The sequence below is a fragment of the Stegodyphus dumicola genome, chromosome 2, assembly GCF_044657685.1.
Source record: "Stegodyphus dumicola isolate Sdum_Otavi_A_Nest chromosome 2, ASM4465768v1".
NCBI classification, from domain to species: domain Eukaryota; kingdom Metazoa; phylum Arthropoda; class Arachnida; order Araneae; family Eresidae; genus Stegodyphus; species Stegodyphus dumicola.
Genome location: NC_140769.1, coordinates 108,627,643 through 108,654,641, shown reverse-complemented (window position 1 = coordinate 108,654,641; position 26,999 = coordinate 108,627,643). Strand labels below are relative to the sequence as shown.

Genomic DNA, 26,999 nt, shown 5'->3' with positions numbered 1-26,999 from the left:
TTCATGCAGCGAGTTCATTTTACCAGAAACTGAACAAATACTCTTATAGTTTAAAGGTCTTTTTTTTATTATTATAATTTTTTAAAGTATTTTATTTATTTATTTTTGGAGAGTGAGTAGGTATATGGTTTCAAATAAATTGATTTTTTTTTCATTGAGGTTTGATTAATGTTATTTTATACTATTTGTATTTTATACTACATATATAGAATATAGAAAATTAAGTTATTATTTAGATCGCTTATATTTGAAGATGAAGCCTATTTTAAATTAAAATATTATTCTATATACTTATTTATTATTTTATTACATTGTGCATTCCTCATACTGATTATGTAAAAACTCTTATACTTACTTAGCATTGATATAGACTTAAAATTTTAAAGTATTTAAGGTAGATTATTATATGCTAAAGAAATGTTAATGAAAGATAAGTATTAAAATTATTTATTGAGTCTGAAAAATTAAATTATATAGAGTTTTTTTTTTTTTTTTTTAATTTTTAGCTTTGTGTATGTCCATGCATTTGTATACATGATTAATCTCAACTTTAATCTTAGCCTTTTCAAAAACTTGTTACAAATGTTTTAGAATGATATATGAAAACTTTATTTTATAAATGAAAACATTATCTTATAAGGTTTTCTTTACCTAGTAAAAGTTAAATACACCAAAATCCTAACAGATGTAAAGCGAATTATTGCTGTGTCTGAAAGTAACTACAGAGATTTAAAAAGGTTTAAAATATTACCTTTTTATTTAAACATGGACTTCGCACATTAAACAAACATAAGCACAAATACATGTGATTGTGCTAACAAAGTCAACTATAAGTCTGGGCGATTCAACTAAATAACAGTCAAATTCAAATTTAAAACACAGAATAGTATTAATCAAAGACTGTTTAATAAGGTTTTGATCTAAGCTGGCTGAAAACTTCTAATCGGTGTACCAAATTCAAATGTTGCCAGCTATAATGCAAAGCCAAATAGTTACAAACTTATCAGACCTGGCAGGAACTAAATAATATTGTGCGAAAGACAGAAATATCCTCTGTCTTACAATCCATAAACATCAGCTTAAATACTAGCTAACTGTATACATTCTGGTGAGGAAACAGAAAGAAAAAGTTATAATAAAGATCCAAATCATAAAAACCTGATAAATTTAAATAATAGTAATTGTACAATATGATGCACATAATCAAAGCTTCTGATAGTTATTTTGAGCTCTGCAAATAAATAATAAGGTTACAAATTAACTTAAGCACTCCTATACATTACATACAGACCTATGCAAAACAAACTGTTGTGGAAACCAAACTCTTTTCAAAATGGTAATAAAGGAACTGTCCCTCACCAGAATGCAGAATTACAAATGACTAACACCTGTTCCAAAGGTGTTAGTCATTTGTAAATGCTGTATATTTGCTACGGAAAATAAAATTCTTATGTATTGCATATTTACTCAGTTTTAATATAATTATTTTTGTTGTTCACTGTTACATAATTTATTTTGGTATTAATGTAACTTATTTATGACCCAGACTTTTTCTTTTCTGTGCTACAAGCATCTTTAAGTTATATATATTATGTCTTTCATCTATTTATGCATAGACATCAAGTATTTTTAAATTTTGAGAATTTCCTTCTTTTGTGTTTGGTAATATCTGTAAATAAGTTCCGACAATTTCCTTCTTTTGTGTTTGGTAATACCTGTAAATAAGTTCAAACAATATAAAAGTTTCAGAAATAATACAAGTAATGGTTGATTTACTTTTTCTATTTTAAGTTTTAAATGCTTTTAGAAAAGGAAATAATTAACAAGAAAGAAAATCGGGTAGGCAAGTTTCAGTAACTGAATATGCAGGATTCCTAAATAAAATTATACCTAAACTTAACTCTAAAGCATTGCAGCGCAACTTTTATTGACGAAATCAAGTAACATAACAATGGTGGCATGATTTATATAATGAAAAGTGTGATTTTAGATGGTTTTTTTTTTTTTTTTTTTTTTTTTCTTTTTAAACTTTTATGGATACTTTTTAGTAGTAGTAGTAGTTCTTAACTCGTTCAAGTGTTGCTCCCGAATTAACTCGGGCTTACCGAGTTAAAACGCGGCACTGAACAGGTTAAACGTGCTGCAATACACTGTGCTACATAGCTACTAATAAAAGAAATGTATCGAATTCGATCTGGGTATGCGTTTATTTGGGACATTCTTTATAAACTGTAAGCTTTTTTTGAAGTTACTAAACATAACATGCAATATTCTTGTAATTTTTGAACACAAACGATTTGCTTTCCGTATTTTAAAATATATTCACTTACAGCAGTCAAAGAATTAAGTGTAAGATAAAGTTTTCGTAAATTTTTTCATTGTATATTGTTTGAAACTTATGTTTGTTGATTCGTAAGTTGGTTAAATATAATGGTATAAATTAATATTTATACAGCACCTAACCTTGAATATAATAAAAGAAGACCAAAGTTATCTTAATCCCTTGCATAGTCATATTATACAAAGTTTACTGTACATATGTCTTGCTATTAAATAGAAAATAAAGCACTCAAACCGATATGGGATTAAAAATAACTTTTGCTGAATGTTAAAGAATATATAGCAATAGCTCGAAGTTACCCGATCGGTGGGACGGATGAAAAACGCATACTTCAGTCAAACTTTGCATATATATATCGACAAAATTTTAGTTAAATAGGACCGAGGGTTAAAAGAACGCTTTTTTAGATAAAAAGTATATGATAAAGAATGTAGTTTTTACACATATCAGGAGAAGATAGTGTTAAAAAATGTGTCATATAAAACGGGTTATTTTGATGCTTATAGCTTCATAAAATGCTATTTTGCTTATTTTGAATTTATATTGCTTATTTTGAAGACTTAATGACATTTTTAAAGTTTCTTCATAGCAAGTTAATAATAATTATATTTTCTTATCTTGTAACTAGAACGCTTTATTCGTTAGAGTCTATATTCTCCAAAATTTGTAACCTCTTTCGATTGAGCCCAGACCTTTTATCAAGCTTGCAATTGTCTCATATTTTTCTGGTGGATCCGGGTCTGAGTTGTCGGCTTCTGCAATAACGATTTTTTTCACACATTTCTTTATGTTCATTGATTGTCAGCTTTTTGCTGTGTGAGTCCGACAATTCGCTGACATCTTCACTAACAACTTCCAAATGTAATTTTTTGCCTGGCAATTACATGAGTGATTTGATCTGTTTATGGCGTTGTTTTGTCTCACTTTTGTAGAAGAATGGACAAATTTGCTTCCAGACACCTTTCTGCGTATTTTGAATTGAATTGTTCCAACAACAACTTAACAGCTGCAAATCTTTTTTTTTTTTTTTCTTTTGCCTGACAAGACTGAAACTGTCTTCTATTATATGAGTGACTTGATCAGTTTTTGGCGTTGTTTCATCTGGCTTTTGAAGAAGAATGGGCAAATTTTCTTCGAGACATCGTTCAGTGTATTTTAAGTTTAATTGTGTAAAGAAACTGGAGGAGGAGAAAATTAGGAAACTCTTGATTTCGAGTTTCGACTCTTAACTTCAAATGACTTACCATATATACTATACTATATACAAGATAATTTTACAAGATGCTTTTTTTAATGTTTTCCGTTATAAGACAGATGCGCCACATAATTTTCTACAAAAAAAAAAAAAAAAAAAAAAATGTGTCAATGTTGCTTTAATGTTACTTTTAAATTAAGTGTTCTTATCTCTTATAACAGATTTAATTGATCAGCGAGATATATTTTCTGTGTTAAAAAAATTTTTAACAACAGTCGAAATCAGCTGATGACAAAAGTACGTTTTGTCCCTAGACGCATATATCTTTGGTGCATGTATCTTTCTAGGAAAATTGCTTGGCGGATGTTGTCCTGTAAAGGAAAAGATATATTTTCTTTTTTAATTCTGAAACAAAATTTACACTATTAAGCTAAAACAGATATCTGCATTTAAAATTTTCTTCTGTACCCTCTCAAGATATATTATTTGCATGAAAATGAAGAAAGGTGGGTACTTTTCCGTTTCGCCGGCGCAAATCTCGCCAAGCAGACTTTATTGGCGACAACATACAGTATACACATAAAAAATATTTAAAAAATTTTAGTTCTAAGAATTTTTTATTTTGAAGGCATAAACATTTTAATATCGCTTAAAATTTTATAAAAAGCCAATAAATAAAGACAATACATTTATAAAAAGACACTAATTTAAGAATTTACTATGCGGTTGATCTTTACATTATGGTAACTTGGCGATTTTTTGGCGAAAATTTGGCAACCAACTCTCCTACAGCAACCCTCTATTTTTTTTCCCCCGCCGCCATTTTATCTTCACGAAGTAAAGACATGTTTCTTTTCTTTTTGTCTACTGAACACTTCTTCCAACAATCTACTAGCCGAATTACACTTATGCTAGAAATTTTATCAAACAAAACTGCTTAATCATGACAAATATTCACTGCAAAATTGGGAAAAAGTGCACAATACCATACTCCTTACGCGTTTTTCAAAATAACACATACACATAAACCATGTACACGCCGACTTATTTTTACTTAAAAAAACATCCCAGAATTGCACAAAATGGCATTGCGCACACTCTTCACTATATCCATGTACACTGCTTTTTTCTCATAAATTAGAAAAATTTCACGAAAATACATGACAATTTTCTCAATCTTTAAACCCGGTAAAAAGAACATATATGAAATTACCTGATCGCGAAAAAGTATTTACCCTTTACAAATATGAACATTTCCACATATAAAATAAATAAAATATCCAAAAACTTTTACCTCTAAATCATCTATTACATTATACACGTCACCAACGAATTCATACCGCAAGCATTACAAATACTTAGTATCAAATATTTAAATTATTTCCATGCACGTTTATTTCAACTTAAACGTATACCAAATTCCTACAAACATAAAATTCAGAAAATAACTATAATTTAATTAAAATATAATTAAATTCAAAAACACTACTTAAAATATAAATGAGCACATACATTAAATTAATAAAAATTACCTTACAATCCTAATTACTTTAAACTAAATCATTGCTAATAACAATTTTCCCAATAATACCAAATTCCTTTTCACCTTACATTTAGAACAATGCATAAAAATAATATCCTCAAATAATTAAAATACTAACTTACCTAATCTTCTTCAGAATCTTGATTACGTGGCGGATACCCTTTTCTAATTCATTCAATAAAATTATTAAAAGATTTTTTGTGCGAATTTTTCCTCCATACTTCCTCCGCTAAATAAAAAGCAAACTTCTCTTTATCACAATGCCTAAATACCCATTTCGAATTCACTTTAGTTAGGGCCATGGGATCCAAAAATTAAACAACACTGTTTCACACAACACAGAATAAAGCTAAATACAAAATTTCCACATTTTTTCCCGATTTCCCCCCTTTTCCGATTAAAGAACCGTAATTCGTCCATTAATATCACATGACATATCCCATGATCTCTCATTTCCCTCACGCAAAATAATGCGTAATCGGAACTGAGTACTGCTCACATTATTACCAAAGTCCCAGGTAGTAACCTTTATCGCCTCCAAAATGTCGCCAAACTACCAGTTACCATATTGTAAAGATCAACCTACTATGCTTTCATGGTTCAACATCCTGATTCGCCGGTTCACATCACGTGACCCCAAGCGATCTCATCTCACGCAAACTATTCTACAAAAATCTAATGCTCTCAGTAATTATCTACATTAATTTCAAGTTAAATCTTAATTTGGAACACAAGTTTAAATGCAAGAAATATTTTAATTCGTACGAATAGCTTACTCAGAAATTTTGTAAAACTGCAGTGCTTTACTTCGCTAATGCATTCTCATTAGAATTGATGAATTTAACCCTTGACTTTACCTTTTCTATATTTTCGGCTTCGGGTAAGCGCTGTGATTGCATCCTAATTGACTTAATTACCGAAAATGGCCTTAGACATAAAACTGAACTATTTGATAAAAATTCGATGAAATTATATGCCAGTATTGAAAGAAACAATCAATCTGATAAGAAAAAGCTGCGACTTGTTTGAAAATGAGGCGTAAAAGGTTACCAGAGAGAATATTACATTTGGCATCGGTTGTACCATTATTGGCGACTTTATCGCTTGCGCCGGCAAAACGGAAAAGTACCGAAAGGTGGAATATTAAGTTAAACATTTAAATCATTAATATAGGGGGGGGGAACTAAATTTGAAATTCGTACATTTAGAGGTGCGTAATATTTTGCCCTTTTTCTTTAGTGGCATCATCCTTCTGTTGTTTGCGTTGTCTTTGACTTAACTGATGAAAATTCATTTAACAACTGCTCCAAGTGGTTGGATGCTGTTAGAAATACTGGTCGTTATCTAACAATCCCTGGTAAGAATTATGTTTTATTGCTGTATTCTCTTAGTTTAGATTTGACTGACTGAAATTTTCTTCCGAATAATCAGATTTTATGATAGATGTAAATATCCCTTTTTGGCTCTACTCTTATATGTGCCCTAATTTCACCAAATGTGGCGATATGTGTTCTGCGCTGGTTTTTGGCGCAACTCTGTTAACGTTGAAAAATCTTTTGCTGGAATGGTTTAATTGCTCGTTGGTTCGTGTCGTGTGTCTTTTGAAATGGCCTATGTTGCAATGATAGACGTGGTGGCAAGATTTCAGTCGCGTATTTTAGATTGTGTGGAAAGTAAATTTAGTATTAAAAGGTACGATGTTGGAGCTGTTAACGAGTGTTTTGTTCACGGGTGTGTTTATGAGGATTCAAGTATATTTTTGGAATTTCTGTGGGACTTTTAAAACGGAGTCCGAAATGCGGAGCTGCTATGAGAACTCGGACGAAGAAGGGCGTCTCTGATAGTTTTTGTGTGGATTTGCAGTTAAATGGTTGCTGGTAAAGTATGCGGCTGTCAGCGGAGTCTAAGATTTGGATTTTTGGTGTAGTAAATTAACTCTGGAGAAAGTTTTTATCGTTACTTTCGAAATTTTGAATCTCAGAAAGACATGTGATATAGTAAAATCCTGGCACTTTTGTTAAGAGACGTTGTGCGACTTGCGAAATTTTATTCAGGAACGTATTATTATGGTAAGTGCATTTTATTTTACTGTTTTTATTTTGTAGAATGTTATGTTCATTGTTTTTTACTATGAATTTTTGTTGTTATTGTTGTTTTTTGAATTGTTTGTAATTTAGTTTATTTGGTTGATTTATGCGCAATTGTGCTAGATTGTGCAATTCGAAATTTTTTTTAAAGTTTAAACAGAATGCTGTGTACGTGGTGTTCTTTGAAATTTATTGTTGTTATGTTAATTTATTGAAGCGAGGTGTGCGTAGTTCGTAGATTCCTTCGCTGCCTAGAATGTGCAATTCGTAGATGTTTTTTGAAGTTAAAATATATCGTTGTGTACATGTATTCTTGTCAAATATTTTTGGTTGGAAATTTTACGTTTTTGCTATCTAAATTTTTTGTTTCTCTTTCGGATTTTTAGCTTAGATTGTGTCTTCAAAACGTGGTTTTTGGAGACATTTTAGGCTTAAAATTCGAAATGTAGACAAAAAATTTAGGTAATACGGCGGCGAGGAGTTTCTCGCCAAACATTTTTGGCGAGAAATTTGGCGACGTGAGGGCACATATAAGATTAGCTCCGTAATTCCCCCACCCCCAGTTTGAAATGCAAGCTTTGTTTTATATGACTTTGTTTTGAAAGCTATTTTAAGTACTATTGGTAATATTTAAAACATAACGTACCACAACCAAGCTCTAACTATTACTCAGTTTGAATATTGTTTTCATCGTAATATGTATCGTAATTATGTATCACACATTTATCATATCTGTATATTTTTCGTATATTTATATCGATATATTTGAAATGATTTAGATTTTGATGGCGTTAAACATGAAAATAAAGCAGCATTCACAGTCTACTGATCGCATTTTCTTTCTTGATAGAACATTGCCTTTATTATTGTATATGAAAATTTTTGATTTGATGCGTTACTAATATACTGGGGCTAAGCAGGTCGTTTTTTAATGAATTAAAAAATTTTTAATGTCTGGAGAAAGAGCGTGCAACAACAGACATAATGCTGTAAGTATAGACAAGGCAAAAAAAGAATGAAACGTGTTCACGATGATTACTTGGTTCATAATAATTTAGTTCCAGTTCATCATTTACCTCTAGATTAATTTTATGTTTCGATTCGCAAATTTGAAATTATTTTTGGCTGGAGTGTTGTGTAAGTATTTACGTCATTGATTGTATGTAAGAATCTTGTGAGAAGCAATAATTTTAAAATGATGCAGTTTAGAGCGATTTATTAGAAGTAATTAATATTTTTGAGGTGGATACAAATTAAAATAGGGCCTTACGAGACTATTGCAAATCATAGTTTGCATTTTGATTGACATTAAGCTTTTTTTTTATAAAGTTATACATATATGTAACGGTAAGCTTGCTAATTTAAAAGAAAAGGAAAGTTTGTAATGGAATGAATTTTTCTCATCCAGAGGAAATTGTTCAAAAGATCTGTTTGGACAAACACTAATAAAAATTAGAATTCTTAAGTATGTTCGTTTGAACAGTAAGTCAAATAAGTACTGGGGCGCAACAAGCATGCAAACTATTTTTAAAAGAATGATTTAATATTTACTTAAAATGAAATACTTTTCTTATATGTCATATCTTAAAGATAAACAAAATTAGAAAATCTTAAAATTAATTTAAAATAATGTTAAATAAATATTAAAGTATATGCTGCTTGTGTACAAATGTGAAGCTGACGGAATATTACATATTAAAATATGGAAATTGCAAAGATAGAATATTACAAAGTGATGGAAAAAACACTGGAACACACAAACGGGTTTGTTTAAACGTACTATGAAAAATACTTTTATTTAGCTTCCTTTGTTTTTTATAACTACATTGAGTCTTCGAGGCATGGATTTTTATAATATTTTATCAGAGATCTGGTTTAGGTTTCACCATTGTATCGTGGCTTTTTCTTGAAGCTCATTTCTCTTGAAAATTTTTAATTTATCCATTTTATAATACAAATTATCGTAAATGCATGCAATAGGACTGAGGTCTGGGACTGTGCGCAGGCGTTCTGATTACATGTGGCCAGGTCCACAATTTGCAGACATGAGCATTATGCTTGGCATCGTTGTGCTGATATGCGACAACATATCAGCACAACGATGATTGTAAAATATTTAAATAAATAAATTTATTTATTTTGCCACCAATAAACTGTAGATTTCTAACACTGCAAGCACTCACGCAGCACTAGACCATCTGACTGCTTCCGCCGTGTTTTATAGGAGGAATAAGTTTCTCATTTACCAGTTCAGTATTAGATAAGTTCAATATTAGATTTTTGCCTTATCACTTGCTTTTCATCACTTCCAAAAATATTTAATTTACTTTCATCTAGAAATGCAGATGAACTCTAAAAATCTTAGGTTTTTTTTAGTATAGAATTACTAAATTACTTAACTTGTAGGGTTTATATTTTTTTTAACTAACATTTATTTTAAGTTTAAACTATCTTTCCTGTCAAGCCTTACTTTCCCCTGGAACTGCCAATGCCAGAATATGTAAATTTTAGTAGAACGCGCAAGGATTCAAATTATCAGCGGAAGTATTCTGATTTAAATAGAAGGAAACGAGTTCGGTGTGATATTCTTACTTCACGAGCGCGGAGGTAGTTAGCGAGAAATTGAAGAACCCCGCGTTTCGGCCTATGTGCTTGGCGGGAAGTAGTGTTAATCGTTCAAGTGAGCTTCAAGTCTGCTGAATTAGCAGCGGTGTTGTAAAACGCGGTGAGTTAGTTATTTTAGAGAGCCTCGTAGTTAGAGTCATGTCTTTAGTTTCTTTTCAGGTTATTATTTTTATTTGACCGCCGAGTTGGCGCCGTCTGTAAGCGTCAAGAGCACGCAATTGTAATTTATTACGTTGAATAAAAAGGGACTTAAACCCTTTACAAGACTCTGTGTTTTATCCTGTTTTCACAGTCACCTCTTGGTTGCGTGCAAGTTGGAGGCACGCAACGTTACATTGGCGCCCGAACAATTGTAGAACTGAAATGGCCGAAAATTGGATGGAAGCCGCTGGACAACACCAAGAAATGACAAGCCAGTTAGAAGGATTTGGATACCTGGTCCAGACTTTGAGAGCGTCAATCAAGCCAAATGTCCATTTCGACGGAAAAAATTCGGTGGCGGTATTTCTAGAAGGTCTAGAAAACCACTTTCAGCTCTACCCTGTTCCCTAAAGACAAAAAGTTGCCATCGCCACATCAGCACTAAGAGGACAGGCCGCGCTATGGTGGAAAAATATAGGTAAATTTTTATTAGGGGAATTTGGAAGCCAGACATATACATTTGAAAATTTCAAAAAATCGTTAGTAAAGGCCTTCTCCATAGTGAAAGATCGCGCACGGCTGGAAGCCGAACTATATAGTTTCTACCAACGGGATACAGCAGAATTGACGGACTTTATTCTACGAAAAATTAAGCTAACGGATATGCTGTATGGGAAGAAACCCGATGCGGAGATTATTGAAATAATATTACCAAGATTGTTACCCGCTGTTCAAGACTACTTTGAAATTAGAAACTCAAGCACATTGCAGGAACTCTTCGAATTGGCGGTGAAGTTTCAAAATCGCAGAATAGCGGAAAAAGCGAGAGGGGAAACATATTCTCAAAGTACCCGAAGGAAATCTTCAAAGGAGGAAACCAGAAATGGAAATCGCTCTTATGGGGGAAAAAGCTATCAAGATAACGCATCGAAACTCGAAGGTCAAGGCCCAAAAAGAAAATTTGAAAATAAACATCCGCGTACCCAGAAGACACAGATTGAAAGTAAAGCTTTAAGCGAGTAGAGGGGCCTGTGAAAGGGGGGGGGGTCCAGACCCCGGAAGTTTTAAAAAAACCCTCAAATAGACATTTAAATACGGTCATCGTAAAAAACTCACAGCTACCAATTATACAAGTCCTGGTTGGCGATGTACTAGTAGAAGCCCTCATCGATACAGGAGCAGAAGGAAATTTTATGAGTGAAAATTTCTTCAAAAAGAATTTTTATAGGGTACGATTATTTAAAACCAAAAATACGGAAATTATAGCGGCGCAAGGAAAAACATGTCACTGCATCGGGAAATTATCATTAAACTTACAGGTAAAAGAGGAAAGTCTCAAAGTATTAATTTTTGTGGTGAAAGATCTGCAACATTCTCTTATTTTAGGTATGGACTTTTACTAAGGGCCGCGAGGGCCAAATTAAATTTTCAAGATAGTTCCGTGGTGTTGGAGATGGACCAGAGGGTGGTGGAACCTGTGGAGACACCGCAATTGGACCTTAGCCATCTGAATGACCATGAAAGTAAAGCAATACAGCAAGTGATGAGTAATTTTTCTCATTTGTTTTCAGAAAAACCAGGAAACTGCCAAATAGTAACGCATAAGATTCAATTAAATGCCGAAAAACCTTGTAGGACTAAACCTTATCGCTATGACAAACAAAAAGACGTAATCATCGAGGAATATATTCAGGAGATGTTAAAGAATAAAATAATAACGCCCATAAATAGTGAGTACGCGAGTCCAGTCGTACTATGTAGGAAAAAGAACGAGTTTCCTCCTTCGGATAAAAGGGCTTGGAGGTTTGCTATTGATTACAGAAAACTAAATAGTATTACCAAATTTCCAGTTTACCCTTTGCCGGTTATAGAGGAGATCATTAGACAGATCAAATCGACAAGATATATGTCTACTTTGGACTTAACGTCTGGCTACTATCAAATAGCTATGAGACCCGAAGATATACATAAAACTGCGTTTATAACAAAATCGGGCACTTATGCATTTTTACGCATGCCTTTTGGGTTGTGTGGGGCCCCATCAACATTCCAGAGAGCTATGGACATTGTTCTAAAGCCTGTCCTAGGAAAGTCAACTTTAATTTATCTAGATGATATAATTATAACGAGTAGTACGTTGGAACAACATATTAATAATTTAGAACAAGTTTTTAAATTATTAAAAGAGGCCGGTCTTACAATTAACGCCTCAAAATGCAAGTTCGCAACTAAGGAACTTAAATATCTCGGTTATAAAATTTAGCAAAAGGGTATAGAAACGCAAGATTCAAAAATAAAAGCTATTAAGAATTTCCCACCGCCCAACACCGCCAAGAAACTTTCTTCCTTCCTTGGGTTATGTTCTTACTATCGATCTTTCATAAAAGATTTCGCTAATATTGTTGAACCACTCTTAGTAATCAAAAGAAAAAGGGCTAAATTTACGTGGACAGCGGAAGCTAACACAGCTTTTGAAAGATTAAAAGAAGCGCTTATTAATGCCCCTGTTTTAAAATTCCCGGAGGGGGACGAAAACCTGGAAATTGCAGCAGATGCGTCAGACAATGCGTTGGGTGCGGTTCTTATGCAAAATAACCATCCGCTGGCATTTTTTAGTAAAACATTGAATCAGACACAAAGGAATTATACAGTTACAGAAAGAGAAACATTAGCCTTATTAATGGCTGTACACAAATTTCGAGTTTATGTCGGCAAATCGCCAGTAACAGTCTTTTCGGATCATGCGGCTGTTGGTAGACTTTACTCGGGGAAAAACCTAACGCCCAGGTTAATAAGATGAGCTTTAAAACTCCAAGAATATAATATCACAATAAAATATAAACCGGGTAAGGAAAACAATGTAGCTGACGCACTTTCTCGTATAAAACTGGACGATGAAGGAAATGAACTTAAATGCGCTGTGTTGACTTCAAAAATTTTAGATTCTAGAGATACGGTTATTACTGAACTGAAAGCTGATCCTGAATTTGGAAATATCTATGCTTATTTGAAAGACCCCGAAGGCTTTGAGCATACAGATATCGATGCGATAAGAAATAGAGCAAAAAACTATGAAATAATAGATAATTTATTATTTTATACGAAAACAACAAACGAAAATCTTGAGTATAAGCCAGTCATCCCAGCCTCGCTTCGATTAAGCATTTTGAAGGAGTTGCACGAAGCAAAAACAGCGGGCCACCTAGGGGTCAGAAAGACTTTAAAAAGGGTACGCGAGGCGGTATATTTCCCGCAATTATACAAAATAGTAACGGCGTATGTCAGGTCCTGCAATCAATGTCAGTTAATAAATGATATTAATTACAGCCCGGCCAGGTACTTAAATAGCATTCGCGCTACATTTCCGAATGAAATTTTAGGCATAGATCTCCTTGGTCTCTTCCCCCAGAGCGAGTTAAATAAAAATCGTTTTCTTTTAGTAATAGTAGATCATTTTTCAAAATGGACAGAAATTGTTCCACTTAAACGCGCGTCAGGCAAAACAGTCGCAGATGCATTCTTACACAGATACATTTTAAAATACGGTGCACCGATAAAAGTCATTAGCGATAACGGAAAACAATTCATTAGTCAAATATTTGAAAACATATGCAATGGACTTGGCATACGCCATATCAAAATGGTTCCGTATAGACCACAAGCTAACATAGCAGAAAGAGTTAATAAAAACATAGTAAAAATAATTCGCAGTTACGTGAGCACACATCACAAGCGCTGGGATGGCTACATAAATGAATTAGCTTATGCTTTAAGAACGGCACATCATGATACTACGGGAAAAACTCCAGCAGAATTATTCTTAGGCCGAAAATTAATTACGCCTTTGGATAAATTATTCTTTGTGCAACAAAGAGAGCAGGAGTTTAAACAAAAAGATGTGCAAAAGCTAATTGATCAGGCGCTTAAAACCTCGGATACGGCAAGAAATAGACAGAAAATATATTATGATAGAAAACGCCGTGAGGCAGATTTTAAAGTTGGGGATAAAGTATTGAAGCGGAAATTTTTTTTATCAAGTGCCCCAGACAATTTTATGGCAAAGCTAGCTCCAAAGTTTGAAGGCCCCTATGTAATTCAGGAAATCAAAGGAGTAGTCTTATATCTTAAGAACGAGAGAGGGGAAATCTGTAAAGCAAGTCCCGACCAGGTGAAAAAATACTATAATCCAAATGATTTTGAAATCCTTAAAAGTTTCTTGCAGGACTCAAGTCTAAACGAAATAGAAGGTCCAGAGACAACAACTATTCCACCACCCAAGAAACAGAGAACTGAAGAGAGACCTAGCACTTCTACAACCCGGACGTCGGTATCAAAAAGAAAAAATAATTTTCAAACGCCGGCGTTTAAGAAAAACAAAAATACACATGCACCGGGTAAAGAAACCGTGGTAAAGAGAAAAACACCACCTACAAAGGATTGCAGGAAAAATTATACATCAAGGAGAACGCGCACACGGCCACAGAGTCAGGTGCCAGCAAGGCCGCCGTTCCGGAAACTGAAACGCCAACAGGAGGCACAAAAATACGAGGAACAGAAGAAATTCAAGAAGGACTCCAGACCGGAGGACGTCAAGACCAGCCGTCCCAGGGAAAAACGGAAATGCCAACAACCAGATGATTACTCCGCCAAGAGGCCAGCATGTAGAGGACGCAAAAGAAAAAGTGTGGACGATACTCGGAGGGCAATAAGAAGATTGACATCCATGAAACCTCTAACTTGGGAACAATTTTGCCAAAAACGAATGACGGAGTTTCAAGCATCGAAAACTCAAAGATAAGTTAAAACCTTCTATAAATTTTTTTCTCTTTTGTTCCGAAATGTTATGCATAAGTACGAAGTTCTATGTTTTGACGAAAGTCAATATGTCTCGGTTGAGACTTAGTTTTGTTTTACTTCATTTAGCTAAGGCAAAAGTATTATTTTCTTTAAGAGTAAAAGCTAAAAACAAGCATTTTCTGTTGGTCGAAAGACTAATTCTGTTATGTTAAAGCCAAAATTTGGCCGAAGATAAAAATAACTTCGTATTCTTGTATTAATAAGAATTTTAGTTTCAGTGCCGCCAGCTTGGCGAAGAATGAGTAAAGTAAAAATTTATTTTCTCTTATTCATTTTATGGTAAATTGTAAAAATCATATGTATTAAAATTTTGTAAATGTACGTAAATACTTGAATGTTATGTAAAAGTAGAATTTAGTCTAGAAGCATAAAATTGTAGATGCTAAAAGTGAATGCTTAAAAGCAATGAAGTCAAAATTTAAGTATTAAACTGTAAAGTCATGCTTTAGAGCGAAAGCCTGCATGTTTAAAGATGAATGAGGGGGAAGTTAGAATGAATGTGTTTTGTAGGGTTCTCCACCTACATTTGAATTTTTAAGAATATTAAAGTAGCTCATTGAGTTGTAGAATGTCGAGTAAGGTGTGTCTATTTGGTCGTTGAATTCTAAGAAATCATGGTGGTTAGGGGAAGTGTTGTAAGACTAAAACACGAATATTCCCGTTTGACACCACACACGGTGGAGAGCCAGGGTAAAGTTAAATTAATGCTTGAAAAATTGAATGAATGTGAAGTAAGCAATAACTAAGAAAAACGAATCGTTTAAAAACAAAAATTTATTGTGTCAAGAAAGTGTAAATTATAATGTATGTAGAAAGATACTGATACTTATTCCTTCCAGATGCTGGAAGGAAAGACCAAGATTGATTGATGAAGTCCAGGAAAAGTTGCTATAAGAAGAGAGCTTTATAACGATCAACAGAATTTTAGTATACAAATTGTTACATAAGATTTTTTTGTGTAAACGAGGTTCTCGCCAGTTAGTTCAGAATTAGAGAAACTTACAACAGGTCGTTTGTAGGACCTGCTTCCAAGTTTTCCAAATTCTGGCAGCGGCAAATGTAGGGTTTATATTTATTTTAACTAACATTTATTTTAAGTTTAAACTATCTTTCCTGTCAAGCCTTACTTTCCCCTGGAACTGCCAATGCCAGAATATGTAAATTTTAGTAGAACGCGCAAGGATTCAAATTATCAGCGGAAGTATTCTGATTTAAATAGAAGGAAACGAGTTCGGTGTGATATTCTTACTTCACGAGCGCGGAGGTAGTTAGCGAGAAATTGAAGAACCCCGCGTTTCGGCCTATGTGCTTGGCGGGAAGTAGTGTTAATCGTTCAAGTGAGCTTCAAGTCTGCTGAATTAGCAGCGGTGTTGTAAAACGCGGTGAGTTAGTTATTTTAGAGAGCCTCGTAGTTAGAGTCTTGTCTTTAGTTTCTTTTCAGGTTATTATTTTTATTTGACCGCCGAGTTGGCGCCGTCTGTAAGCGTCAAGAGCACGCAATTGTAATTTATTACGTTGAATAAAAAGGGACTTAAACCCTTTACAAGACTCTGTGTTTTATCCTGTTTTCACAGTCACCTCTTGGTTGCGTGCAAGTTGGATGCACGCAACGTTACAAACTGTAATCGGGTTTTTCGATTTGCTTTACCGAGAATAGTTTTCTTCCAGCTATGAACCCTGAAAGTTATATTTCATTAAAATATTTTTGATAGTTTGATCTATTTCAGGTTTCGGCGGTATCATAAAAAGACTTGTGCTAAAACGAAAGACCAGATGTAAAATTCTTTATCAAAATTTACTTACGGCATGAAAAACGGAAATTTATTGTGACGTAAATGTACTATGGCCTATTTTTATTGTATAACAGAAAGTGATCAATTTATACCTTTGCAAATCAATAGAGAATGACTCAAACATCTCTCCAAGAGTATAAAGAAAATTTGGTTATCCAGTACCAGTCAATACGTCGTCAGAAATACCACACGTAAACTCGGATCGTTGTGTCTGTTTGAGGGGAATGGAGTTAGGAGATGTGGGGCGAGGATTGGAAATATAACAACGTAGTTTCATCGCTTATCTTCTTACTTACCAGAGTTCATATGAAGACAAAGATAAGCTGAAAAGAATAACAGTCAGCTTAATGCTTTTTGAATGCAATTGTCATATAATACTCGCTAGGAATTAAAAAAAAAAAAAAAAAAAAGATTTCATTGCCAAAAGGCATAATAGATTGTTCGTAGTACTTTTGGCGGATACTAGGTAACTAACAAATACCAAAAGTTTTATTAAAGATCTTGTAATCATAGCTGATTTTCAAGCAACGAAAAGTTAACCAATATAAAAGAAGAAGAAGAATATATGAAGAAGAGTTAACCAATATAAAAATAAACTTACATATTATCAAAACAATATTTTGACTCCATGTTTAAAAATAATCCTACTCTTTAATTGAGACATCGTAAAAGAAATTGAACTTTGCCGCTACGAAGTCATGAGTTACACATTAGTATCTAGAGTTAAATTTCTTGAAAAATTGAGAAAGGAGATAGATAAACAATGTATGCCATTTAATATTCTAGCAAAATATCCTCGTGTGGCACTCTTAGACTACTACGTCTTCGGATTGATAAAATGGATATTTTCTATATATTGATCAGAGACTATAAACAGACTATGGAAAACAGTTTAAGAGGAGTGGAGAAAATTTCTCGCGGTAAAATTAAGAAAACTTTTTTGAAAATCAGGTGAGGAAATTAGGTGATGTTTTGAAAATCAGGTGAGGTGGTGATTGACAGTTTTTGAAATCAAGGTACGGATTAGTTAACGAAAAAAGGTTATGTTGCGGAGAACACAAAAATAATATTTATGTTGAAATAAAGCATTTCCGACTGAAATTGTTAAATGCAAGCGAACACGCTTTGTATTTGTAAACTGCGAACACTCTTCGTATTTGAAAGATAATGAATTAATTAATAAGTCGTCAATTTTCATGCTTGTGCTGTTGCATCGCGTTTCGAAAGCGTAGCAATGTATTTAACTTGTCAGGACTGCTGTTCCTTGTAACTAACTGCCTTTGGAAACATCTGCCAATCCTGAATGGGAGCAGGGAGCTTACTGAAACTATGCTCGTGTGTGTGTAGGAGATACGACAAAGATGAGAAGGGTTAAATTTATTCTTTATTTCTCACAGTTTATAGCCGTTCCCGCACTTCGGGATACGAAGACCAGCACTTATGGTCTAAAACGTAGAAAATAAGAAATACACTAACTTAATAAGAACTAAGATATTTTACAAAGACTAGTAACGAAAAGATTGGCCTTTTAACTCTACGTATGTAGTGAACAAAACGCAGGAAACTACAGATACAGGTAGTAGCTAGATCAGCACCTCCATAGTACCACAGGTAATTGAGGTATTGCTGAACCTAGCTAACTGTTAAACTTTCCACCCCAATTTTGAGGGAGAACACTCCGGGGGTGGGAGTCCGAGGATCTCCTTCCACTCTTTTTTACTATCAACCCCTTGAGAGTTATCAGTTTCTGAGATAACTGATTTCTGGTATTAATAATGTACACAAATCATACTGAGAAAAGACTGTCCTTGAAAAGTTCAACAACTATTGCTTCCAAAAGTCTAAATGTATGGACATATGTCCTTTCTAAGGCGGAAGGTGTAATAAGCAAGTCTTTGAAGATCTCGTCCATCAGCATTGCATAGAAAAATGAAATTTAAAAAATTAAATAAATATATTTTAGTAATATATGGAGATGAATAAGCATTAGATATGACAAATATCCAGTCCGAGTCATTGGATATGTATTAAGAACGTCTATGATTTTGGCCCTAAGGTGTCTGTTCTTTTCTGTGTATTTCTTAAATGGTATTAAATTATTGTTAGGATTAATCAGATGTTTACCGTCTGTTAGATTACAGTAAAAAATGCAATGGTCAGGGTCACCCTTTCGCCACATATGTAGAGATCCGTGGGGCACATGTTAATTCTCGTCGTGCGGCCATAAATGAGTGCCTTAATGTCATTGAAAAATCACGCTCAATGTACTCATCCAGTTGCAATCAGAATCCTGAAGTTGAATCATTCTTTAAAAATTCGGGGATACCAGATTCTATATTCGTGGATCCCTGGACACGTTGCCATTAAGGAGAATGAATTGGCGGATATTGCAGCTAAAATTGCAACCACAATGTACAATCTTCAGATTCCACTAGCAGACATCAAAGGGTTTGTCAAAAGCAAAATCCTCAGCAAATGGCAGAAGCAATGGGGTGACAAAGTATGTAACAAGCTGAGAAATGTAAAACCCACCATTGGATACTGGCCATGTATGGCTAATAGAAAGGAAGATGTCCTCTTGACTCGACTGAGAATTGGCCATTATCGCCTGACCCATGAGTATCTTCTGAAGGGAGAAGAGAATCCCAGCTGCCCAAACTGCAATGCAGATCTTACAGTCCATCATATCTTGGTGGAATGCCAGAGTTTTAATTATTTTCGCCAAAAACATTTTAATTGTTCAGAACTGGACTTAGGAAATTTAATTGGAAAAGCACATCATCGTAATTTGTTTCAGTTTTTAAAAGATATTGGCTTTTATATTAGACTTTAACCTGTTTTTTTAAAAGATATCAGCTCTTATCATAGACTGTAATCTGTCTCTTCTTACCTAAGCTGGAAGTTTTTACAAATGACCAATTGCATTGTTACCATTTGTCTGGCGCAGATAACCTTGACAGGTTTTGTGCCAAATTACAATAATCCAATCCAATCCAATCCGTGGGGCACATGCCTCTGTCATGGAAGTAGGTAGGGAAAGGACCGTGCCCTGTGATATACTGATTCAGAACATGGTCATGTGCAGTGCCTCTTTGTCAGTTCTTGGGAAAAAAATCGTGGACACTTCTGCCTTGCAATGCAGAATCCCATTCTTGCCACTTTGAATCGACAATTGCATTCAGAGTAAATTTTATGTGAGACCTGAGCCATGGGACATGAATCACCTCACTGTTGATGTTAGTCGATGCATCAACAGTGAGGGAGTCAAGGAGGTCAGCAGCCTCGTTGCCGTCGTTCCCGTTGTAGACTTTCACCCAATTGAGGAAAAACTGGATTTCTGGGTGGGCGCTTATTATATTTTGAATATCCTGAACCAGTTAGTTCTCATTGTTTCTGTCCTTCAGGGCATATAATGCAGATTGACTGTCTGAACAGATTGCCATTGCCCTGAAATTATTTGATATGGCTTTATTTACTGCAGATTGAATTGCTGACAGCTCAGCTTGATAAACAGAATTTTCTGGAGATAACTTTCCTTGCCATATTGTTGGAATAGAGGAAGATGAATAGATTATTGACGCTGCGCCCACTTCTCCATGAATTTTAGAACCGTCTGTAAATGCTCTTGGACATTCTTGACTATTGATTGCTGATGCGTTCGTATTGATTATTAAATTACAATACTTTGCAGGGTGGTAAGTCACTGGTATGGCTGGAGAATCATATTTTGAGGCATAAAAGGTGGTGCCGTTCAGGTAAGCAGCTACTTTCAACTGGAGTACTTTGGCTTTTATTGAATCCTTCGTCGCAATTAAATGAAGGGGAGGTATCCCAGTGAGAATGCATAGAGAGTAATTCGCTGTAGTTCTATAGGCTTTACAGGTGCTCAGGAGAGAAGGTCGCAGGAAACTACAATACGTCTTCAAGTATCAGCGAGAATTAAGTTCTGGTCTTAAAGGCAGACATGAACTGACTGAAAAGCACGCCCGTGGTAAGGCAGCGAGAAGTCTCAATCTAACTCTTTTGGCTAAAAGCCATATCTTAAATACTTAACAAATTACAAGCTTATATGCATAAACAAATCTAATCGCGCTTATTTTTGCCGGAAATGGAAAATAAGAGATGATAGCAAAGTTTTAAAATAAAATAAATGTTAGTAAAACTTAAAATCCTTACAAACGGATACATTTTTTTTTCTACCTGTAGATTTCTCACAAACAAAAATTAACTGTTTGTTTATTATTGTTTTTCAGGTGTGTTAATTGGTGCGAAGATGGATTTAAAGGAGAGAAGAGTAATTAAATCAACTGTCGCTCAAGATTTTGCAAGGAAAAACAACCTTCAGTACTTTGAATGTTCTGCGGTATGGCATTAAAAAAACATATTTTCAGAAAAATATTTTAAATAATAATTAACTACTGCACTGATAAGTCGGAGAATTTTATTTAATAATTAATATGCATGATAAATATTTTGTGATGTGAATGGATTTAACATTTATTATGATACTTAAACATTTAGCTTATTATTGTTAATTTTATATTCAGATTTGATCTTTAGTTTGTTTATTTATCATTTTTTTAACATTATGCTTCTCTCCTAGATAATTACCAACTAGTAATGAAGGATTTAATTTATAATTATTAGAAAAATTTAGAAGTTTTACTCCACCTTCGAATATTTATTGATGTTACTCTTAATTTATGTTTTCCTCTTCCTTCGAATCCCCGAAGCCATATAGATTTAATTTTTTTGTAAAATAAATTTGTATTGACACCACTTCGTGACCAAAAGGTTTCACGATTTCATGTTCTTTACTAATGATTGATTCTACTGTAAATTAATCTAATTGAATATTTGGATTAATTAATAATGACTTTAAATGTGCTTGAGTTTGCTAAGGAAAGTTAGTTTTTGCAAAGAATTTTCTCGGGCAAGTGTTCTCAGTCGAGATGGGGAATTCCCTCCAGGAAAAATTTCACGATTTCGAGGTGGGATGGGGTGGGAAACTTGTTCAACTTTAGATTACATTAAAACTGAAATAAAAGCTTATGGAAAATCGGTCATAGCGTAGTTGAAATCAGCCTTTTTGTTGATAAAAAATGACTCAATAAGCTAAGAATCATCATGTAAGCGTAGGGAATCCTATTGAAACTTTTCCTTATTTATGTTTATTAAATGTAATGATAGTTTCAATACTTATAAAAATACAATAAATCTTAAATTTATATATATCTTTACTCACCAGTGGACGAGTAGATAAGATAGCTGAACACTGGTAGATCAACATGAATTTATATTTCCATTTCGGTAAAAGTCCCAACTCCTTGGATGTTTTCGGAGTTTTCAGCGTGTATAACATATACTGAAGAGCCATTAGATTATGACCACCTGTTTAATATGAAATAGGATCACCTTCCGCTGTCAAAACACCTGATATCGAGAGAGGCATTGACTCAACAAGGTGCTGATAGGTAATCTGAGTTATCTGGTATCAAGCACTTACTAACTGGTCCTGCAATTCCCGCACATTGCGATGTGGTAGCATGGTGACATGAATTTGGGTTTCCAGGTGGAACACAAGTGTCCGGTTGGATTCATGTCAGGTGAATTTAGAAGAAAGAGGTGACTTAAAATTCACCAGAAGATTCTTTGAGCCACTCCCTGACTATTCGCCCTTATAACAGGGTGCATTATTTTGTTGGTAAATGCCATTTCCTACAGGGAATATTGTTGCCATGTAGTGATGTTCACATAGCGCACAAACTTTAAGGCTTATTCCATGAGGTTGGTGGATCCTAATGTGCCCCATGAAAACATTGTCCACCACCGTCTTTCTTAATTTAAGAACACATTTAAAATAATTTAATTTAAATAAAAGTATATGTATTTTTCCAGTTTCGGAGAATGGAGGAGATAATTGTCTAGCAATGGTAAAAGGGGTCCGTGGAGCAAAAGAGGTTGTAAACCACTGTATAGAACCTACAGCTGTCGACAAAAACCTAGTGAACAAACACTCCTTTAAGATTATACATACGCACTTTTTTGATATTTTAAAACTCATTTCCTTTTCTTTTTCTCTCTTCAAATTTATCCATGTTGCATAAATTATGAACATATAATATTTATACATCTTATTGCATAATATAAGTGCATGTCACATTATGTATGTTATTGCATAAATTATGTGCACAGCCAGTTTATGTATACGTTAACAAATATATTACAAATGTAAACATACCAGCTAATGCAAGTTACGAAATTTTTAAAAATATGACTATAAAAATAATGTAATTTTTTAAAAATTCTTAACGAATGAACCCATGAATTAAAGCAAGGAATAGTTATACCATAGAAAATGTATTAATGAAACAAATTAGTGTTATGAACAAATTATGAAAATACTATTTATTTAATATCATTATGACATATTTTATGTTCTGAAATTATTGCATTATTATTTTTTATAAGATTTAAGAAAGGGATTTATTAGATTATTTATAAGATCATTTCCATCAGATTTGGTATTTATTTGGCTGTAAGTTATATGCTATTAATATGAGTTATTTATTTTTCAAATTTTAAACAGAAAGAAAATTCTGGTGTGGAAGAACCTTTTTTCTACCTTGTCAACGAGTGGCACAGGATGTATTTAGAAAAAACTGAATTCTTTAAAACTGTTTCCTGAAATTTTCTATTTGATGCAATAATTCATATTTTATGTACAGCGTTTGTTGTGTAATAAAAATTGTAACTTAAAAATTTGTGTCAAATTTCATTCAAACGATCATTATAATTTATGAATTCATATGCAAGGTATGGCTATGGTATCTCGTTTGTAGTTAACAGAATACATTACTGGAAAACAAACCCTCAAAAAGGAAGGGAAAAATAGCAGTTTCAATGGTGGCTTAATAAACAGGAATAAGAAAAAAGGAGAAAATAAAACAAATTTTGATTTAATTCGACATTATTTTTCATATTACCTTGTAAAGTCTAGTGTTCTGGAAACCTCGAGTTTTTAATAGCAGTCATTTAAATAGTGACATTTGATTGAAGATGCGAATTTTGATTTTTAACACTGTGTACTAATTGTTTCACAGATCTTGACAAAGAAAAATTGAATAACTTTTGAACGGAAAGAGACTATTTTACTTCAGACTTTCCGGATTCGCATATGAGAGTAAAGGAAACAGAGATTAGTTTCTTAAAATACTTACAATTTAAGGGAACTGCGAAAGTCTCACAGCTTGAAGTTTTCGATAATCCGCTTGAATTGGACTATTGATACCGATCTTATGACGCTTGCAGCTCTTCTATGGTTTTTAATCAACGTTTCTAGACTTTATCTTTTAAGACAAATAGTTTTAATGAAACCATGAGAAAAAGTTAGATGGCGATTAGTCAGGTCTCTAGAGGATGTTAAGCAAGTCCTTCGTTGAAGTGATTTGGGAAGCATCTTGCGATGACACCATAGTCATAGTAAATTCTGTGCTTGCTCAAGACGTCACCTGTTGAATTTCGAGATGTTCCTTGAGCCATGTGTTTTGAATACAGTATTCGTAGTAGGCATCAAGAATTAACTTCGTTCTCAAGAATTCAATCTAACATTCTGAATGTAACGTTTAAAGGGTCTAAAGCACTTCTGAGGGTTTCGGCAGGTCTGTGCTCAAAAGCTTTGAGTAAAAAAACACGGTCTTCGATCGAATATCGGTCCATTTTAGCGTAAAGAAAAAATTGAATAGACATAATCAGATTCCGTAAATACGTTTCCTTGGCCCCCTGCGCAAGTGCACAGAATATGGCGATACTACCTCAGCCCGTCTACCCTTAGGGTTGTTTATCATATTGGCTGAGACCTGTACTACAAGAGTTTCGGCCCTGTTGCCACAAAATTCACGAAATGGGTTTCTAATTTCCAATTGTGCGCAGGTTGTATTGTGGGCAGTCATACAGATTTTGTAGGTTCATACTTCTTCTTTTATTCTTAATGATTTGAGAATTAAAAGTACGCCTTTCTTGAAAGGGGTTAAGGACGGCAAGGCTTCGAGACAGATTTACAGTTTCGGTTGGAATATCTTTTGCTTCTTTTTCCCGTCTTATAAGGTGTAGAGATGTCAAGGTTAGTCGCATAATGGATAATTTAAGCTCTGGTATATTACAGGTATATTTCTTACCTTAAATCTGCCCATTGACGAGTTATTCAAATAAAAGATAGCAAGACTCATTGAAACACCTGATAGTTTACTGTTGAGATGAATCAATAGTTTTGCAATGTTTTGGTCAGTTTATTTCTTAACACGTAACTTTATGAAAGCTGTCTAGCATCCGAATTATAAACATAGTACTATACCATCTTAAACTGTCTACTAGATCTTCGATGTCGCGGCGTTACTAATCTTTGTACTTGGAGGCGAAGGACTCTTTTCTCCTCAGCTTCCACGTCCTCCAAACTATCAAAATTCCGCCTGCGAAAGAAATAGGCCATCCATAGAGGGAGCAAGTAATGATCCGATAATGCAAGATGCTGGTGGTAGCATCAGCTCACTTGCTTGAAGCTCCAAGAGTTTTCGTCTGGTCATGACAGCAATATGAGGTTTAGTGTTATCTTGCTTTAGAACACATTTGTTTACCAGCGCCGGATACCTTAGCTCTAAAACAGCATATACTCTCTCCTTTTGTTTTCAGAGTACATGGGTATTACTGAAACGACCCTTTGCAAAGAAATCGTAACAGATTATCCTGCCGAAATTCCATCAGATACAAAGCATCACACTATGTTCAAAGCGTCCATATCTGACACATATCATTACATTGTATTCAAAGCGTCCATATCTGACACATATCATTACATTGTATTCAAACCGTCTACATTGAATAGATGCAGTGAATAAGGATGAAAAAAAGTACAGTTCTATAGCTTTCGTTCTCATCTGCCGATCAAAAATTAAGCTTAGGTTTCTCATGTCTCAAAAGTGCAATTTAGAATATGTATCAGATTTGTGCATATCATTGCCCAAACATACGTACTTTGACACAAAAATCGGACATTTTTCTGAAATTATATGCTAAGTGTTTCCTCTGTTTCAATTTTTTATCTCAAACTATGCCAAAGTGTCAAGTGTATGCTTTGAATAAATACAGTTACCGACTGTAAAGTTTGTAAAGTTTATAAAGTTGCAAAACGGAATGTCGTATTGTTATACAAAATAACATTTTCAGATACCAGAAGAAAAGTCTGTTTTTAAAATGAAATTCTTAATGAAAATTCCAAATTTTAATCTTTTAAAGATCTGACTATACATCTAAGAACAACCTATACCACAAAATTCTGATTTTAAACCTAAAAACACAAAGTTCATAAATAAGCCACATGTGTAAAAGGAGATTAAAATACTTCTCTGAATAAGTAATCGAACTTAATATGCATTATACCCTTTCTAAGAAGACCACCTTCACTGACGTTAAAGGTCATTTGAGACCGTGAGCGGTCGTATTAGAGAAAATTTCAAGTCTTATATTTCTCTCTTTACTTATCAAATGAACTTCTAATTCGGTGTAAATGGCTATATGAGTGAAACCATACACTTGAAGAGCATATACTAAGTTATATTCGCATTCTAATGTATATAATCCTTTCCTTCGTAAAATTTCTGGTATAAAAGCAAGCAAAAATACATTTGAAATTATATTTTACAGAATTTAATTAAATACAGTAAAAATAAATCTGAAAGTCGTATGTTTTAATACACAAGTGAGAACGTCTTAATATTAGTGGAGAAGGGGTGAAAAAATATTCATCTTAACATTAATGGAGAAAGAAAGAAATATATAAGTCTTCAGTTGACCACTTCTCAAATGAAGCTAAACTGATGCACCTTTTAGTTAACTCTTTAGTTAAAGTGACACACGTATTCCAAAATGCAATGAAATCTATCGGGGCAATCACTACCGTAAGAAAATGGCATATGAAAGTAATTAGTATTTTTGAGAACATAATCTTGCATTTGTTAAACATCACTTATACCGAAGACTTAAGTCATCTGGAATAGTGAATGCTCATCTTAGAGAGTTTCACAGTTATTAAAATTTAGCCTATTTCCGAAGTCATGCAAATTTAAAGTATATCTATCAATGTTGTTTGTTTTATAAGGTATTTTCTCCCTCCTTCCCGCATTCCTTCGTGGTGTAACGGTAGCACACTCGGTGCGTATTCGAGAGGTACGGGTTTGAGTCCCGGCGACGGCATTGCTCATTTGTCATGTACTCCTGCTTCAAAATAACCTAATGTCTCTACGGTTTAATTAAATAAACATTTGTTGTTTTTCAATAATAATTTTTCTTTTTTTAATTTTTAATAAATTAATTTTGTTGTTTCTATAATAAAATTGTTTTATTGTATTAAAGGGATAATATT

The 26,999-nt window shown here is 33.7% G+C and overlaps 1 protein-coding gene across 3 annotated transcripts in view; it reads left to right on the top strand.

Annotated features, from left to right (window-relative positions):
- The window catches only part of LOC118192476 (intraflagellar transport protein 27 homolog), a 32,565-nt gene extending 9,221 nt beyond the window's left edge, over window positions 1-23,344 (top strand). For all 3 annotated transcript variants that reach the window (XM_085811019.1, XM_085811020.1, XM_085811018.1), the window contains 3 exons: window positions 6,319-6,436; window positions 20,836-20,945; window positions 23,172-23,344. In XM_085811019.1, the coding sequence (XP_085667145.1) occupies window positions 6,319-6,436; window positions 20,836-20,945; window positions 23,172-23,270 (327 nt within the window). In that variant the 3' untranslated portion in view covers window positions 23,271-23,344. The remainder of the gene's footprint in view (window positions 1-6,318; window positions 6,437-20,835; window positions 20,946-23,171) is intronic.
- Window positions 23,345-26,999: the final 3,655 nt, after the last annotated feature.